The sequence below is a fragment of the Eptatretus burgeri genome, chromosome 4, assembly GCF_056783735.1.
Source record: "Eptatretus burgeri isolate ZD-2024b chromosome 4, Ebu_testis_v1, whole genome shotgun sequence".
Lineage (NCBI taxonomy): Eukaryota > Metazoa > Chordata > Myxini > Myxiniformes > Myxinidae > Eptatretus > Eptatretus burgeri.
In genome coordinates, this window is record NC_140964.1 from 138,456,395 (window position 1) to 138,471,394 (window position 15,000).

The 15,000-nt window shown below is 42.9% G+C and overlaps 1 protein-coding gene across 5 annotated transcripts in view; it reads left to right on the top strand.

Annotated features, from left to right (window-relative positions):
* LOC147029222 (uncharacterized) overlaps window positions 1-15,000 on the top strand; it is a 15,779-nt gene continuing 779 nt past the window's right edge. Inside the window, exons 1-3 of one of the 5 annotated variants that reach the window (XR_015056845.1) lie at window positions 1-131; window positions 265-381; window positions 2,760-4,829. Coding sequence is in view for 1 of the 5 variants with exons in the window: in XM_085876458.1 (XP_085732584.1) it covers window positions 453-1,814 (1,362 nt within the window). In the remaining 4 variants the exon portion in view is untranslated. Of the gene's footprint in view, window positions 132-264; window positions 4,830-13,327 lie in introns of those variants that run through there. The other 4 variants (XR_015056843.1, XR_015056842.1, XR_015056844.1 and 1 more) reach the window with 4 other exon arrangements.

The following is a 15,000-nucleotide window of genomic DNA, read 5'->3' on the forward strand; positions in this document are numbered from 1 at the left end:
TGTCTCTCCTGTAAATGTGAAATCCAGACGACACAACAGTTCATCTTTCTCAGAAACTCTAAGACATTCTTCTGCAAAGGAAGATTCAGATGTTCATTTGACAAATGGCAGTCCTGTCTGTTCTGAAACAGGTGAGCAGAAATCTACAAAATGAACATTCAATATTTTTAATTCAGGGTTTATAAAATTTTTGAAATTACAAAAAATTTTGCATTTTGAGTTTGACAAAAAAAACTTAAAATAACTTGTTCTTTGTTTTTGTAGAACAATCAAGAAGTCCATTTGGGCAGAGAAGATCCAGGAGCAGTGTCACAGTGAAGAAGATATCCACTTTGAAGAAACAATCCCAAGAACAAGATTCACGACCTTCAAAATACAAGTGTACGTCTGGTGAAAACACCACAAAGATCAATATTAAATTAAACAAACCCAAAAAGGTTAAAGAAAGGCAAATGCATTATAAGTGTAAGAGAAGCAGTGAAGATTTTACTTCACCGAGAAGCGTCATACGACACATGAGGACCCACACAGGAGAACGTCCACACAAATGTTACACATGTGATAAAGGTTTCTCCCGAAAAAGCCATTTCGATTTGCATCTGAAGATCCACACAGGAGAGCGTCCTCACAAATGTTCCATGTGTGAAAAAAGTTTCTCTCGAAAAGTCCATTTAAATATGCATATGATGATCCACACAGGAGAGCGTCCTTACAAATGCTCCACATGTGATAAAGGTTACTTAGACAAAAGCAGTTTGAAGAAGCACATGAACAGCCATACAGGAGAGCGACCTTACAAATGCTCCACATGTGATAAAGGTTACTTAGACAAAAGCAGTTTGAAGAAGCACATGAACAGCCATACAGGAGAGCGTCCTTACAAATGTTCCACATGTGATAAAGGTTACTCAGACAAAGGCAGTTTGAATGAGCACATGATGATCCACACAGGAGAGCGTCCTCACAAATGTTCCACATGTGATAAAGGTTTCTCTCGAAAAGGCAAGTTAAATATGCATATGATGATCCACACAGGAGAGCGTCCTCACAAATGTTCCACATGTGACAAAGGTTTCTCGCGAAAAGTCTATTTAAATATGCATATGATGATCCACACAGGAGAGCGACCTTACAAATGCTCCATATGTGATAAAGGTTTCTCAGACAAAGGTAGTTTGAAGAAGCACATGAACAGCCATACAGGAGAGCGTCCTTACAAATGTTTCACATGTGATAAAGCTTTCTCTCGAAAAGGCACTTTGAATAAGCACATGATGATCCACACAGGAGAACGTCCTCACAAATGTTCCACATGTGATAAAGGTTTCTCTCGAAAAGGCACTTTGAATATGCATATGAGGATCCATACAGGAGAGCGACCTTACAATTGCTCCACATGTGATAAAGGTTTCTCTCAAAAAGGCACTTTGAATAAGCACATGATGATCCACACAGGAGAACGTCCTCACAAATGTTCCACATGTGATAAAGGTTTCTCTCGAAAAGGCAAGTTAAATATGCATATGATGATCCACACAGGAGAGCGACCTCACAAATGTTCCACATGTGATAAAGGTTTCTCTCGAAAAGGCACTTTGAATATGCACATGAGGATCCATACAGGAGAGCGACCTTACAAATGTTCCATATGTGAAAAAAGTTTCTCTCGAAAAGTCCATTTAAATGTGCATATGAGGATCCATACAGGAGAGCGACCTCACAAATGTTCCGCATGTGATAAAGGTTTCTCTCAAAAAAGCGATTTGAATCGCCACATGAGGTTCCACGCAGGAGAGCATGCAATACATCCATAAAAAAGAACAGATAACACAGCAACTCGAAAACTAAGCATCCCACAAACACCTCTGAATAAAAGAAGACCCCAGGTACAACACAAAAAATGCGTAAAATGATCAGCAAAGAGGACTTACTCAGAACAAGACTAATTTTTAAGTCGTCCCTCTCTCCAATGAACAATCACCGTCACTCTTTCATTCCTCTTTTTTTTCTCACCTTTGGAATAAACTCCCACACTCTCTTCAATCCCACTCTTCCCTCGACATCTTCAAAACAGTTGTTCACCAAAACCTCTTATCTTCAGTGATCCAAAACCATGATCATTTCTATCCCGTTGATCCACCCCAAACCCACCTCCTTCAAATTCCCTGCTTTCCTTCCCGAAAGATTCCTGTCATATGAGGACCTTAAAGTCCCTGAGGTGTCCACCTTGTTTACCTCGTGTTCCTCACTCCATTCCTCTCCCTTCCACAGATCTCCTCATGTCTCTGTTTCCCACTGTTTTGTCCTTCCCTCTCTCGCCCCTCTTCTCTCCTGCCCCCTTGTTGTGTGTTGTATGTTCTCTCTCATATGAGCCTCGACAATGTATACAAAAAATAAAATAAAACATTCCACATCAGTTGTCGCTCCGATGATGAAAATTTCTTCTCAATCCGACAAGCAATTGCGGAGAAAAACATTTACGTTCTGTGCAGAGAAACAAACAAACAAACGGACCCCAATACAATTACCAAGCTGTTAGGGTTAGGGTGAGGGGAACAAGGATAGCACTCGGTAAAGCAGATACATCACCTCCGCCAGGCTGAATCGTTACCTCTTCCGAAGGTGAAGGAGGTTATATTTTCACCCCTCTCTGCCTGTTTGTTTGTTTCTCTTTGTTACTTGCAAAATCGAAGATTTTTAAAGTATATTGGTCAGTCGATTTTGTTATTCTGTCTGACTGTCTGACTATTAACGTACAGATCACAGTTTCAAATGGATCTTCACGAAAGTTCATCACATGGAAGAGTTTGTCATCAGGAAGAAGCCTGTTGTTTTTGAAGTCAAAAGGTCAACATAGGCCAAAGGTCAACATCTCAGGTGAGACTTCTAAAATCCTCAATTTTCATCTGATTGACTTGGAATTTCAAGAGGAGATGCATATTTGGTCATTCAATTCAACCACCAATTATTTTTGAGGTCAAATTTGTTTAATTTCTTTCTCAAGTATCGTCATCTGCACGACGTCTTCTTCTTGAGTGTTTGATATCTCAAAAAGTTGGGGACGGAGGCGGATGAAATTTGGTGGGCAGGTTGTGTGTCTGATAAGGACAAACTGATTAGATTTTGGTGAAGATCCGGATCCAGATCGGCCAACAGCCAGCCAGTTTAACAAATTCTGCAATTCACAAAGATGTGGTCCACAGATAACCTTTTTCAAATGTTTGCGAAAACTGCATTCGATGTCAATGTATTTTGGGATGAAATGGACTATGTTCGGGATGACATCCACAAGCCTTAGGTCGAGTATGTGAGCCATCCAGCAAACCCAGCATATCCATGAACAAGAATAACTACCTTAGGTCGAGTATGTGAGCAATCCAGTATACCCATCATATCCATTCACGCACATATGTTACACACCGCTGCACTTGCATTCTTATGTATCATCAGCGGAGATTCAACTCATAAATCCACTTTCGCGATCCACTTGCAGTGCATATTTTGCCAAAGGCACAGAAAGAGAGTGAGTTTTTCATTTCATTGTTCATTGTTCTTTTACATTCTCCAGCCACAGGAAATGAATACGGTATAAACAGAGTAAAATGCTTACTGCCCTTTGTGGCTTCCCCAGAATTTGCCGAGTCTTCATGACTTTCAGAAAGGTTCACCCTGGTTGATAAAATTATTTCTCCACCAACATCCAGAGGCGTCTGCTTCGAAATATAAAAGGATAAGTGCAACATAGTTCTTAAAACAAGGGAATTATTGCCTTGCTGACAATGTACCATTGTGAAGGTGATATTGTGTTCAGCCTCATGCAGGCACTCTGCAACACCCCCATGGCAACAACGATGATTCAGACCTGTCATATTGGCTTTCATAATTACAATAATTATTCGATGGGCCACTTTATGACTGCGAGCAGATACGACTTGGTTCCAAGTTGCCCTGATTTGATGCAACCCACTTTGTCTTCAGGGTATGTTCGGTCTTCTTCCAACGTATAAACGAAAAATCTGATCTGGCCCGCCCTCTTCTCTTGCCGGCTCTCTTCTCTGGCTTGCCTGCCCTTCTCTTCTCTTCTCTTCTCTTGTGATCTGAGTCACTCTTTGGTCTTGGAGATGAGCGGTGGAACAGATCGGACGAGAGTCCACGATCGAGTGGAAGAGCGCAACGCCAGACGGAGTCCAATTTGACAGCATAAACATTTTCATGAACAGATTTCTTTCCGCTCTTGGTGGTCTATCCTCTCACACATTCTTTTCTCTTTCCAAAACCCCCCTGACCGACATCTTTACACCATCCTCTTTGCCTTACACCTCATCTGCCAATCATCACACGTCCTCTGACCACACACAGTTGACACCTCAGTTTTCCTCCCTCCTCCCCCTCCTCATTGACTGGGAAGTGTGTGGCCGTCGGCCACGCCAGCAACAAAATGAGGTCCTCAACACCTCAAGCTTTTCTGTCTCTCTCTTTGCTTTCTTATTTCCTTGAGTAGGTGTTTCATGACGGCTGTTCGGTTAGTATAATTAAGATTGTGGAAGTTTAGATTTATTTAGATCTGCCCGATGTCTTCGCTTTTGTTATACGCCCAATATATATATATATATATATATATATATATATATATATATATATATATATATATATATATATATATATATATATATATATATATATATATATATATATATATATATATATATATATATATCGGGGTGTATTATTTATAATTGCATTTATTTTGCCGCACCTCATCAATCCTTGCTTTCCGCTGCTGTACATAATGCTTTTGTATTCAAAGCTTTTATTATTCCACATGCCTTTCCTCATCCTTGTTTTATAAATAAATTGCTTATATTGTGATTATACCCATTTCGTCCTGTCTTTTCATCTACTGGTCCAGTTGGATCCTTACGTCATCAGCTGGATAGCTTTGCACCACAAAATTTGCTCTTGTTAGCTGGTGCGTACTCGCAGCTCCACTCTGGAGTGCCGAGTTATCTGTGTTCGGTGGCCTCGGGACCTGGTGTTTGGGAGGCACTCGAGCGCTTCACCTCGTGGAAAAACTTGAACCCTAGATCCATAACAATGTCGTTGCACAGACAATCCTAAATAATTTTCTTCATGTTTGGATAAAGCGTTGTACTTGTCGAATTTTAACATCATAATGAAGGGACTGATGATGTCATGGTTAACAGCCCTTAATTCCTCATGCGGTGGACTTGAAAATGAGCTGTTTCAATTTTTTTCCATCGAACAGTTTTGGAGATAGCGAGGGCCAATTTTTTTTTGTTTTTCCAGAATGCAAACCGCATCAAGTCACCTGTGACGTCATAATTATTCCTAAAAAATTCGACACGAGTAGAATATGGCGAAGATTTTGTGACATTCAGACCAACTGTTGCCGAGCAAATGAACATGAAAGCGAATAAACCGGCGAAAAGCTTCTGGGAAAACGGATAACAATGGGACCACACCGAGTTCCATGAGAGCACTCCTCTTCCTCTCTTTCTCATTATCGTGCAACTTCAAGATTCATCCGAACAGTTAATGACTGGTGTCTTGCTCCGTCGTACAGGCAAATTCACAGAATGACACAAGAATGGCGAAGCCATTTTGTCATCCCGAGAGGAGAGCAAAAACGAGATCCTCCGTCTCAGCCACGTTCCTCTTACAACTGTCCTCTTCGACAACTGTCCTCACCGTTCTCCTGCTCCAAACCTCACTGTCCTTCGACTGGCTCTCTGACGTCACATCCATTAATCATCCCCTCCAGGGATGTGCTTTCACCTGCCGTACAGTGATGTACCCCCTGGAGGTGGGGCTTTCTGCCTGCTTCGATGAGTGGATCGATTGTTGTTTCAAGGACGTGATCTCTCCTGTATCGCCGGTCTTGAAATCCAAAAACATGAGAAAAGGTCAGAGAGGGCATTTTTTCCTGGGAGAAATTATCCTCAATCCCGACTTAATCAACACAGCACCACCTCTCGTCTGGTGACATGTAACACTTCAGCTCACATTTTCCACACTTAATTTACATCGAAATATCTCCAACACAAACACGGACCAAACAACTCCATACAATCCTTATTTTGCCATGAAATTCGTCAATTTACCTCCACAACCATAACATAATTCTCCACGTATGACAAGATGATCTCATCAAGTGTGAACATTGCAAACAAATCATTGCATCCGGACATGGTGCTCAAAGACAAAAATGAAAAACGTCATTGTTGATCGAGGTCTCGGTTCCCAATAACTTCGGATGAAATTCTTTCGAAAATGGGAAAATTACGAAATACCAGGATCTAAAAAATGAGGTCAAGAGGATGTGGAAATTGAAGAAAGCTGAAATTGTACAGGTGATAGTTGGAGCCACGGGAATGATGAAGAAACCCCTGAGTGAGCACTTAAAAATCATTCCTTGGAGTTCGGGAATTTTAGCAAATTGTATTGACCATCTGTGAAAAAATTGCTTTCCAAAAAATTTATTCACGAACGTATTCATCTCGATGTCTACTCACACCTATCAATTTGTGCAAACCCAAATCCTTGTGGAAAATTCTGGCGAACCAATCAAAGTTCGGGTGCTCAAAGGGCCTGCGCGAAAAAAATTGGAAAAATGAACTTTTTCCAATATTGACTTGTGGGATATACAATTAGGGTTTTTTTGGGGTGCTGAATATACGCCCAAAACTTAAAAACACAATAGTTCAGCATCCACCAGCGTTTTACATACATTTTGAGACCTTGCCATACGCTGACTAAAACGTCAAGGTGTGACAGCCACTTTACGCTTGAGGAATTAACCCAAGCTCGAAATGGAATGGACTCCGGAAGGGCCCCTGGAATTGATGACCTGCCAGGTGAATTTTACATCAAATTTTGGGGCCTGTTCGGCCCAGAAATGATACATGGCCTGGAATCATCTGTCACATGGAGAGCAACCTCTATGCTTGAGAAGAGTGGTGATGTCTCTCCTTCCAAAGTCTGGTGACTTTAGACAGATGAAGAATTGGAGGCCTGTTTCTCTGCTGTGTACCAACTACAAAATAATTTCAAAAGTTTTGTCAAATCGATTCAAAAAAGTAATCAGCAATCTGGTTCACCCTGATCAAAGTTATTGCATCCCTGGCAGATCAATATACGATAATATATTTTTTATTCGAGATTTGAGAGATGGTAATTGTGTACAGAATGATTTTGGTATATTTTTCATTGATTTAGAAAAGGCTTTTGACGGCATCGATCATGGTTTCTTGCATCAAGTGTTGGAAGCGTGTGGATTGTTGGTTAATTTCAGGAAATATATTGCTTCATTATATAATAACATTTTCAGCCGAGTTAAGATGAACAATGAGCTTTGTTCTCCCATACAGGTTAAACGGGGGTTTCGGCAAGGTTGCCCAGTCTCTGGTTTCCTTTTTCCCTTGTGATGGAATCACTTCTAACGTTACTGAGGAAGGATTTTTCTGGAGTAGTAATATCCCCTGAGTACACTTCAATTGTCTTCTCAGCGTATGCTGATGATGTCTCAGTTATTGTTAAGGATGATGAGGATACTGCTGCTCTTATCAAGTGCTTAGATTCTTTTCATTTTGCTTCCTCTTTGAAGTGCAACTGGTAAAAAAAGCAAAGCATTATGGGTTCCCTTCATGAACAACAATCTATCTGGAATGGCACCAGCCCCGCCAGTACACCTTCCTGCAAAACTATAGTGGGTGGATGACGGCGTTCAGTATCTTCGGGTGTTTCTTGGGTCTGCACAGTATGGAAAAAAAAAACTGGGACGGTGTTGTTGAACGTGTCAAGAGAAGATTGAGCAGGTGGAGAAGAGCTCTGCCCCATCTTTCATAAGGCCGAGTTCTGGTAATTAATAATTTGGTTACCTCCTCATTATGGCACAGGTTTGTCTGCCTCCAACCACTGGAAGACTTGTTGAAGGAAGTGCAAAGGCAACTCTTGGACTTCTTCTGGGGCGGCCATCACTGGTTATGACCAAATGTTGTATGCCAACCATTGGCCGAGGGTGGCCAGGGTATGGTCAACATCAAGAGCCGTATACTGTAATGGCCTTTCGGTTGTGCTCAGTACAAGGACTGATGTTGGATGAACACCTACCAAGTCATCTCTTGGCTGCTCAGATTTTGCGGCACGCAGGTGGGCTTGGATATGGCCGTGAATGCTTCCTGATCCTGCTTCAACACGTTGACTTTTCTCCACTCCTGTTTTTCTATCAGAGTATGTTGAATGCCTGGCAAAGCATCTCAGTGTGCCGACAGAAGGACACCTATGTCATTGAAATGTTTGCTCAGGAGCCTTTGTTTTACAATCATCTTTTCCCCAGTACATCCAGAAGTTGGGTTTTCTGCCAGCATTTTATAATAGCCGGCATCACAAAAGTGTGGCACCTCCGGAATACTTCAGGTTTTGGTTGGATAATCGATTTGAGAAATCCCTGATCTCACCGGAATTATGTCTGAAAGACTGACTGGAAAAGTATTGAGAGAGGTCGTCCGGATAGGGTTCAAGCTTGGAGTGAGCTGGACCCATGAGCCTGAACTATTACACAATGAGTGGATTTTTCCCGGGCTATTGAGACAGATAAAATCAGACAACTTACCTTCCATTAGCATGGGGTTAAACCTCTTTCAAAAGACTAGCAGTAAGGATTTGTACAAGTCTTGTGTTAAGATACTGCTGGGAGATACACCATTAAAAGGCGTAACCCGGTGGAAGAGACTGATGCTTGTTGAGGCCCCCATTGAATGTGTATGGGACTCCATGTAGAGCAAGCTCATAAGTTAAAGGTCTGGTGATCTCCAATGGAGGTTGATTCGTTGGATAGTTCCTTCCAAGAAACTAATTAGTCATTTTTCTCCCACATCCATGTGTTGCCTGTTTTGTGAATATACAGAAGACGTGTTCCATGGCTTTATCGATTTTGTGAGATTTGTTCCCTTATTTCATTGGTTAAATTATGTGTCAAAAAATGAATGGAGTGTTCTCTTTGCGTTCCTTTATTTTGGGTTTAATGGCAAGCCCAATAAACTTAATACGCTTCTGAGGTTTCTCGTGGCGACGGCCAAGCTGGCAATATATCTCTCAAGAAAAGAAATTGAACGGAAAACCTGTCGGGCAATGTGACGTCATGTTATTTTTTAATGCCCTTGTGATAGCGAAACTTAAGCTCGTGTTTTGTTTCTACAAAACATGGAAAAACTTGATGAGTTCACCAATACTTGGTGTCATGCACGGATCTGTGTGGTACATGAAAATCAACTGGTAATACATTTGTCGTGTGTGAATTATTGTATGATTTATGTGCCTGGTAAATTGAATTTGTTTGTTTTCTCTGAAACCTGCTTGTCCCAATGGTGGATATTTTCTTTTATATTTTGTGACAATAAAAGGATGTCAAAAAGTCTATCCATCTCCACCTCCACCTCCACCTCCACCTCCACCTCCACCTCCACCTCCACGTCCACCTCTCTACCTCTCTACCTCTCTACCTCTCTACCTCTCTACCTCTCTACCTCTCCACCTCTCTCTCTCTCTCTCTCTCTCTCTCTCTCTCTCTCTCTCTCTCTCTCTCTCTCTCTCTCTCTCGCGCCCCCTGCTGGCTGTTGGAGAGTCGAGTCGAGTGTCATGGCGGCTGTGTGGTCTTGGTGAGCTGCGATCTACCCTGTTTTTGCGCCTTTCTATCCCCTTTCACATCGTTTTTCACCTCCCTTCCTTTGTTTCCTTCTACGCATCGTTATTTGTGCTCCCACCCTCCCCTCTTCCCTCCCCTCTTCGTTAGACCTCGCGCTCTGGCCTTCCCTCGCGCCGTCGTCACCCTACCCCACCCCGCTCATCTGTCCTTGTTATTTCACGGTTTGCCCTTCGGTTCATCTCTTCCCCTTCCCTCCCCATCCCCCTGTTTTCTCCTCGCATCCCTTTTCCCCGAGATAGCAAGAGAAAGAGCCCACAGCTTCTTGTGGATAACTTTTAGTTGGTGGCCCATCCCGGGCCTTCAACTGATCGTTTTTTCCTCACTGTCACTGTGTTTATTTCCTTTGGAAACCTGTCTCGGCTCGTATTTAATTACCGCACGAGAGTCATCGCCCCTCCTCCCCCTTAATAAATATGACTTCTTATTCCCGTTATTCGGCATTTGAAGCATTAACAAGAAAACATGGCGTCGTCTGTGTCGCACCCGACGACGTCAGCATCGAGGATCTCGTTATCGCTACGGGAAACATAGTCGGTACTGACAAAGTTCGTTCCCCTCACGAATGAACAAACGTGTGCTTATCTTCGGGTCTGAGACAGAACTGGTTCATGAAATCGTATCGACCGGACTATCAACAGATGACGGACATTTCATGCTCGTCTCCCCTCTGGACACTCCGGCCGTGAAGGTCATTATCTCGAACGCTCCTCCTTTCCTGAAACATCAGACACTGATCTGCGAATTATCTCATGATGGTTCTGTAGTTTCTCAGATCACGATGTTATCTTTACGTAGCCAGGACGATCGGACGAAGCATGTGATGTCTTTTCGGAGACGAGCTCATGTGGTGCTTCCTCCCTCGAACGCTGAAAGAACCTTGAACATCGTTTTAAAACTCAAAATTGATAATCATGATTACCAAGTCTACGTAACCACTGACACCCTGAAATGTTTCGAATGTGGTAATTTCGGACACTTGAAACGATCTTGCCCAAAGTCCACCTCGTCGAACGATGAAACAAACCTCGTCAACAAGAATACGTCTTCTTATTCTTCTTCCTCGACTGTGAAGGCAGCGAATCCCGTGTCTGGTAACACCCCCCAGTTCCCTCAGTCCTATCGTAGAAACAGCAAAACGAATGTTTAGGATGGTTTCACCGTCGTTTCATCAAGAAAGAGAAAGACTTTACCTGATGGTCGTTTAACCCAGAAGAAAGGAGCATTTACAAACGAGGAATCTGTCGGTAATGTTCCTGCAGTTGTGACGGACGTCACTCTACAATGTTTACCCGGAATAGACCCGGAATGGACCCGGACCTGGTACCTACGACCAACAAGTTTACCCTACTTGCCGGTGAGGACAGAGACGTCTCCCTTACAGAGACCACTTTACCTGTTATTGCAGTGAAGAAAACTGTTTCACTTGTTAAAAACTCTCCTCGTGGAAAGTCCATTGACTGTGATACACAGACCACTAGTGATGATCCTGCTGTCACTTTGGTAAATGTTAACCCTGAATCCTTGTCAGCAGGAAATAGTGAAACAAATGTTAACCCTGAATCCTTGTCAGCGGGAAATAGTGAAACAAATGTTAACCCTGAATCCTTGTCAGCGGGAAATAGTGAAACAAATGTTAACCCTGTTACTGCTCGCATCTCATCACGTGGTGAAGCTGGAAATGCAGGAAATGTGAAAATGGATGTTTTACGAGAGACCCCCAAAGTACTGTATACCTCCATGCCGTTGGAGGTCGATAACACCATTACGGTCGAGGGAAGCGATATCGCTACATCCACTGATGGTGTTTCTGTTTCATCAACTCCCCCGATTATTTCCATTATTTCACCAGGAGATGTTCCCACAATGGAAGAGCACATAGACCTGGTAACCAGTACAGATCCGTGTATCAATACTGACGACAGTATCGATATGCAGGACAGTACAAGCTTGTGTGACTCGGAAACTAAAACCGACTCTGACGAATCTGACCTGGAGGAAGCAAACAGGAACAGTCAGGTGGAAACGGTGGAGAAGCTCACCAGTCAAAGTCCTACCCCCCCTGAACAAATAAGACTCTTCTTACAAAATACATAAAGGAAACGCAATATAAACCTGACGGAATACTTTCCAGATCTACCGTCCTTCCTTGAGTGTGCTCAGGCTATCGTATGTAAGCCTGACTTATTCGGTTTCCACCAGACACACTGTCACCGCTTAAAAAAACTGATTGCCAAGGCGAAAAGGGATCCTAATCAATTATCCCACTTCTGATCTTATTCTTAGAAAGTATTATTTTCCTCATGGCCAGTTTTAAGATTGGAACAATAAATGTTAATGGTGGTGGGAGTCCGCTCCGCAAGATCCAAATTAAACAGTTGGTAGAGGTCAACGGTCTCGACATAGCTTTGTTACAAGAGACCCATGCTGTCCGATCTGTTCAGGCTCAGTGGCGACTATTTATGGACAAGGAATGTTTCTTCAGTAACAACTCCACGTCGAAGGCAGGCATCATGTTTGTCTTCGGGAAACACTTCCATCCGTCCTGCCTTAAATTTATGAGTATTATTGATGGACACCTGCCTCCGTGACCTTCTCTATCAATCAGATCAAGTTCACAATCCTCAATGTGTACGCTCCAAGCAAAAATGACGAGCAGATCCTCTTTTTTGCCGAACTGAGAAAATTCCTGCAAACACTGGATTTGCAGACTTGTCTAATTATTGGTGGCGATTTTAACTGTACTGTAAATGCTTCATCTGACCGGAACGGGCCGGAACCCCAACCATGTACCGCAAAACTTTTTGCAAACATCATTGCGAAATATAATCTCCATGATATTTCGTGCATACAGCACCCTTCTGATCGGTCTTATACATGGTGTCGTTGTTTATACAACCACATCTCACTTGCGAGGCTTGATCGCATCCATGTAAATTCTCATTTATTACATGGAGTTTATAAATCCGATATCGTGCCTTCTGGTTTCTCTGACCATTCCCAAGCTCGAGTCTTCATTCAACTCTCTAAACCATGTCCAGGGAGCTCTCACTGTAAATTCAATAACAGTTTACTAGAAAACCTCATATCAACTTCATTCAGGCCTTTGAATCCTTCTGGACGGCTCTCCTAGAACAGAAGTTAAGTTGTTCCGTTAACCCGTTGATATGGTGGGATTTAGTTAAAACCCAAATTAAAGGGTTCTGTCAACAGTATCGTTTTTTTTCAACAAGGGCTGACCATGAAGTTAAGAAAATATTACAGTTAGAGATTTTACAACTCCAACGAGTCATCGGACAAAATAATAGTAACATTCAAAAAACCTTCACTGAGAAACAGTCCTTATTAAAGGAGATAACCGAGAGGAATGCACGTGGTGCCTTAGTTCGGATGAGGGTGCGACACCTGAATGAGGCAGACGTACCAACCAAGTACTTCTTTTCCTTGGAGAAATGTCTTCCCAGAAAACGGCTTACTCAGCTGCGATTAGAAGATTCATCCATTACCTTTACACAATCAGAAATCAAACTTTTCGTGAAAGAATACTTTTCGAAAATACATCCAATGGAACAAATAATCCTGTCATTGTCGCCTCTATCTCCGTAGGCCTGCCAGTGTTGTGTGAAGATGGGCGTTCCCAACTGGAAAGACCCATCACCTTGGATGAACTTGGCACTGCCCTGCACGGCCTTGCCATTGGGAAAGCACCTGGATTGGATGGACTTACAACCGAATTTTACAAGAAGTTTTGGCACTTATTGGGTCCAGAACTCATTAAGACCTTGAACGCAAGCTGCCAGCTTGGAGAGCTACCTCAGAGTTGCCGACAAGCTCTTCTTACCCTCATCCCAAAAAAGGGAGACATGCTGAGTATTGAAAATTGGCGTCCTATCTCCCTGTTATGTACGGACTATAAGATATTTTCAAAAGCCCTGGCATCGCGACTGACTCCTTATTTATCCTCGTTGTTGAAGGAAGACCAATGTTACTGTGTCCGAAAACGTTCCATCTATGACATGTCCCTTGTGAGGGACATCATTGAACTGTGCAAGGAAAACCCGAAAGATTTAGGACTTCTTCTCCTTGATCAGGAGAAAGCCTTTGACCGTGTTGACCATCGGTACCTTTTCGAAGTACTTGAGCAGTTTGGACTTGGTTCAACCTTCATCTCTTATATTAAAATACCATACAATAATATTTATAGTGTGCTTAAGATAAACAATGAACTTGTTGCACCTTTGTCTATTAACAAGGGAATGAGACAAGGTTGCCCTCTTTCTGGGTTGCTTTATGCTCTCTCCATCGAACCCCTACTGGTTTCTTTGCGCTGTAGATTAACAGGGGTTAGTTTGTCCCAGCTTGAACGACCCATCAAGGTACAGGCATACGCCGATGACGTGTGTGTATTCATACAAGATATCAATGATGTTAACATCGTTCGTTATTGTTTGTCCTTATTTTAAAAAGCTTCTTCAGCCAAAGTAAATTGGAACAAAACGAGCGCCCTTTGGCTCGGTCCATTGTGCGACTTGGCGCCAAGATCGTGGAAGGGTCATATCGTGGAAGGGTCTTTGTCATCAACACACTAGTGGCCTCTACCATATGGCACAGGTTCTTTGTGCTGCATCCTCCAGCAGCGTTGCTTCAACAGGTCCAGAAGTGCTTCGTGTCCTTTTTCTGGGACGGAAAACACTGGCTGCGACCTGGGGTCCTCAGTTTACCACTGAGCGATGGAAGACAAGGCCTGGTCGACATAAAAAGCCGGATAATGGCCTTACGACTCTCGGTTGCTTTTCGTATGCTATACACGCGACCCTCTGCACCATGGGTCAACGTCGCTCGTCACCTTTTGCAACAGGCTGGGAGGGTAGGCTATGACCACTCTCTTTTCCTGATGAACCTTTCCAAAATCGACACATCCCCCCTCTCTGGTTTCTATCAGAGCATACTAAATGTGTGGCAAGCTCTGACAATAACAAGAGCTACACATTCTTACACGAAACAGATGTTTCTGGAAGAACCTTTGTTCTACAACTCCCTTTTCCATGATATGCCTGCTGGTAGGTGTTTTATTCAACGCTTTACCGACAAGGGCGTTAAATCTGTCGCAGATCTTCTCAGCCCAAACGGCAGCTGGATCGGAGCTGATGCATTGGCAAGCCTGGTCGGTGTGCGATCCTCTCGAATCGTGGCACGCATATTAGGTAGTGTGCTTTGGACATGCACACAGCTCGCACCTGCTTGGGAGCAAGACCACCAAAGCAATGAACATAATACAC